General features: G+C 32.9%; 1 protein-coding gene across 1 annotated transcript; it reads left to right on the forward strand.

Moving 5' to 3' along the window:
• Positions 1-332: 332 nt before the first annotated feature.
• Positions 333-4,223, forward strand: LOC105139714 (F-box/LRR-repeat protein At3g26922-like). Its single transcript, XM_011046268.1, has 4 exons — positions 333-529; positions 1,378-2,447; positions 3,731-3,900; positions 4,000-4,223. Exons 2-3 carry the CDS (start codon positions 1,419-1,421, stop codon positions 3,887-3,889), a joined length of 1,188 nt encoding a protein of 395 aa, XP_011044570.1. The 5' UTR covers positions 333-529; positions 1,378-1,418; the 3' UTR covers positions 3,890-3,900; positions 4,000-4,223.
• The last annotated feature ends 313 nt before the right edge of the window (positions 4,224-4,536 follow it).

Here is a 4,536-nt window from a genome sequence, read left to right on the forward strand (position 1 = left end):
TAGTTTTCATGATTTTTTAAATGTACAATAAAATTAGATAAAATATTATTAAAAATAATTATAATTTTCTTCTAATTTATGTAGTGTTATTGAATAATTTATAATTTTCTTTTAATTTATGTAGTGTTATTGAATAATATTAAATATTAGTTTTTTAAATAATATATAATTAAAAAATTAAATCTATTATTTTAGGTTAAATATATTTAAGTTTGGGCGTGGAGATGTTTTTAAAATAGTAAATTAATTCACCTTGTTTATTTTTTGAAGTGAACTGTAAAGAGGAATGTGATTGGTTTTAAAGTAAAATTGCCGTATTTTGAACTTAGAGAAATTGATTGAAAATATAATTTATTGGAGAGGTATGCATTTGTAGTTCCATTAACTTTCTACTACCCGTCCCTGATCGTTTATATACGCTCCAAACAGCGAGTGAAAAGCCGCCGACTTTAACACTTCCTCACCAAAACAAACAAATACGAATCCCTCAAATTCCCCTCAACTGTCGCGTCTCCGGCGAAATTCTCAGGTGGGTATCCTTAAAACCCTTTGAATTCAAATGGGTATGCAATAAATTCATTCAGCACATACTGTTTTAAGCCTGTAATAGATTGGGGTTTGTTGGTTGTTGCCTATGGATAGATAGATAGATGTGTCCATTGGTATCTACATAAACTGGAAGATTTTGAGTATAGTTTTAACACACAACGAAGTTTACTTTTTTTATTCCTTTTATTTCCACTCACTTTTAATCCAAGCAAAGCATAAGATTTTTTTCTTCTAAAAACAATTTGACATAGGTCATTGATTCAAAACAATAGATTTTAATCAGGTTTTTTTAACCCCGTAATCTCATTTGAATTCATTATCTAGAAAAAAATGACAAATTATATTATGACTGAAATAACATATGTTAATTTTTTAATATAATAGTAATATTGATCCTAGATTTTTTTTTTGAACGAAAAGATAGAAAAATACGAAGTTGTGTTTATGATATCCAAATTGTATACCCTTTTCTTTTCATTGTTTTCTCATGGAACTTTTTATATTAAATTTTGTTTATAAGGTGAATCAAAATTCTTAAAGATATACTTTGGCATGAAATGCTGTATTATTATAAATAACGTTTTGAGACATATGCTAACAATAAACTAGTCTCTGAAAATTAACAAATTCATTTTTAAGCCAATCAAGAGATTATATTGGCAGTATAATTAAGCTGGATAGTACAATTAGAAGAAAATTTAGTGTGATGGTTAATTTGAAATATCCACCATAGATAGGATACTGAACTGTAATTATAACTCTTTCTCAAATTTCGATGACTTCGTAACATTCCTTCCTTGTTTACTTTTTGTGTTGTGGAATTTGCAGTTCTCAATCAATAGGTATCTCCTTGTCTCTCCACATTAAAAATGGAAATAATCATACTGGAAACAGATAGACAACCTCAAAACAACGAAGAACCAACAGGGGAACCAAGGACTAGGAAGAGGTCATCACTGAACAACAATGAAGACAGGATCAGCACGCTACCAAATGTACTTCTCCATCACATTTTATCTTTTGTGGACGCAGTACAAGCTGTTCAAACCTGTGTTTTGTCCAAAAGATGGATGAATGTGTGGAAATCTCATCCCTATCTCGACTTCAATTTTGAGACATTTTCATCCTTGATCAATTCAGATTATTATGACGATGAGGTGAACAATTTCACTGACTTTATCTATCATGTTTTAGTACGTCGCAATAACCTTAAGGCTGTTAAGATTTCCTTAGATATACTTCGTGATACTCGATGTAGTTTGGTGGAATCGTTGATATATTATGCAGTTAAACATCACGTGGAAGAGATATCTATAAATACTGCTCATTGGGATATGCCAATTGTGTTGCCTCGTTGTTTCTTTGAATGTGAATCATTGAGGAGCCTAAAATTGAAAGTTGATGGTGGCATAGCTTTGCCAAAATCTTTGGGGTTACAGTCACTGAAGACATTGCATCTTGGTGGGGCTCGGAATTTTGATGGGAAGATTTTCTCAAGTTGCCCGAATCTTGAAAATCTGAAAATTGAAGATATATGCTTAGACACGATTGAAAATTTCAATATTCATGCTCTTAATCTGAAAAGCTTGGAAATTTTGAATTGGAGATATAGTAGAATTAAGACTGAATGCAAAGTGATGCTATTTGCTCCAAAGCTTACCAGTTTCAAGTTTGATGGGAACACTCCTTTATTTTGGTCTGAAGTGAATCTTACCTCCTTAGATGATGTAACTGTAGTGTTGCAGAGATACCACCACAGTCATAACTATCCATTCTATGAAGTTGAAGATGAATACATTTCAGAAGAAGATGAAATGGGGCTTGGTCTCAATCTCATCAAGATGCTTCATCAGTTCTGCATTGCAAAATCTTTGACATTATCCATGAATATCATTGAGGTGTGTTTCTTAAAACATTCTACCATTTAAGAGATTTATTTGTTAAAGTTTGTGGTACAAGGCTGCAAGTTCAGATGGCATGTAAACATTACAAATATTGTGAATCTTGCCATTTTTGTTGCTTTAAAGATTTATGCAGAAGGTTAAATTCTTAATTTGCATGACCATCTTTAAGAAAATGATTTTCTTTGTGTGCATTCATTTAGATTTGTCTTGCTGACCTTTCATAAAGTTCCTAGCATATTAACAACCACTTCATTCTCTAGAGTGCAGCCAATTTAGTTGACAAATGCCTCCTTTTATGTTTTATATTGAAGAGGCAACATATATTCCCTTTACTGCATGAAAGAATTTTAGGATTTCGTGTGCGGTCACTCGCTTGTGCTTTAGCCCATGTGTGTTTGATAACAACTCTTTAGGATTTGTGTGTCGGGGGGTTGAGGTAAGGAGGGGTTTGGTTCATATTCTTGCAACTCTGTAATCTTAACTATTAGTCAGGGTTAAATTCTGCATGTGATGACATAAGCTTTTTTGACATTGAATTTTTACTTTTCTAATACTATGAGTTTGCTCAGTAATTTGGCATTGGTGCTGCAACTGATTGACCCTCCAAGTGTAATGTTGAAATGTGACATGTCCTTGAATAATTGAATTTTACATTCCATGCATCTTTTATAGCTATCTTTTCCTTACAAGTTTACAGCTACTGGCTTTGATTGATTGGCTTGCACAACTTTGATATTTGATAAAACTGGATTTTCAAATGCTGCAATTTTTGGTTTCAAGTATTGTGGAGTGTCACTTACAGATTATTAATTTTCTGTATGTATCGCTTTCAAGTGGTGTTACAAGTTAAAAGAATGTGTTTGTTCTCATTGCACACATATTTTACCCATGACTAAATTATTTTTGTTTTGTTGGAGATAGCTAAAAGAATTTATACAGTAGTTTAATTTGGTGAAATATCAAATCCTTTATATTCTTGTTCTGCTGCGGACTTTCATGCGAGAACATGTCTGTACATCATTAATAACTAACGGACTGACTGAGTCAACATGTAAAGACAACTTTTTCTTTAGCTATATCCAACTACTGTTTAACTGGTTATCATGATCATCTATCGACGTTCAGGTTTCATGATGAGATTTTTATTTTATAATAACCTTGCATTTGTTGCTCACTGATAACTAAATTGCTAATTTCATTGTTTTTCTCTAAGGTTTCTTTCTTAGTTAGCATCCTTTGATCTGGTTTCATTTTATATGAAATTTCCGTGTTTCCAGATTCTCTCTGAGGTTCCGGCTGCTCTAGATAAACATCCTTCGCCATTTTCTAGTTTGAAGTATCTGAAGTTGAAAACCGACCACAAGGATGTCACTCTACCTGCCCATGTCTTGAATTACTTTCTTAGAAGCTCTTCTTTTCTGAAAGTAAGGTTCTAATATTTTCCAAGGTAATCGAACAGCTCCTTCTACATTAAAAGTTACTGTTGATGCCTCTTAAATAATATCCGCTTCACTTTCCATCTCTAACATGCCTTGTAATTTCATAGGCACAAACCCACGAAGCTGTGAAGCTATTTGAAGGCAGTTCTTTCCATTACCGAATGCATGTGAATGTCTTTCAAGTGCCTAGGTACTCCTTTGGGGCTTGTAATCTTCAATTTAATCGATCGTGGCTTGATACTTATGGCATACAGCAATACCATATCAGATGTTCCTTTTCCTGCTAACATTGCGTAGCTAATCCAATATATCTAGTAACTCTGATTGAACTTAGCTGTGTAGCTATGATTGAACTCAGAAGTTTGCCTGAAAATTGCTCAGAGAGAACCATGCATTCGATGCCAATTAATGCAAAATTTTCCCAGCAGGTAAAAAGGAAATTGTTGGGTGATGCGTTGATGTCGTTCTTGCATATGAATTTTTAACTGTGTTTACATTGACTAATTGAGAACACTAGTTTACTACTAAACAAGAAAAATAAGGCTAAAACTGATGGATAGCGGTTAAATTAACCAGGAGTTGTTATCGATTAGGGGACAATAAGAGGTTGCGTAAACTTGAAACTCACTATATCAATATAAAAT

The sequence above is a fragment of the Populus euphratica genome, unplaced genomic scaffold (genome assembly GCF_000495115.2).
Source record: "Populus euphratica unplaced genomic scaffold, PopEup_1.0 scaffold122.1, whole genome shotgun sequence".
In the NCBI taxonomy this organism is placed as follows: Eukaryota; Viridiplantae; Streptophyta; class Magnoliopsida; order Malpighiales; family Salicaceae; genus Populus; species Populus euphratica.

Bases quoted from the DNA above. Each gene is read 5' to 3' on its own strand.
- LOC105139714 (XM_011046268.1), top strand. From the start codon at position 1,419: ATGGAAATAATCATACTGGAAACAGATAGACAACCTCAAAACAACGAA. The intron at 2,448-3,730 runs GTGTGTTTCTTA...CCGTGTTTCCAG, and splicing joins TATCCATGAATATCATTGAG to ATTCTCTCTGAGGTTCCGGC.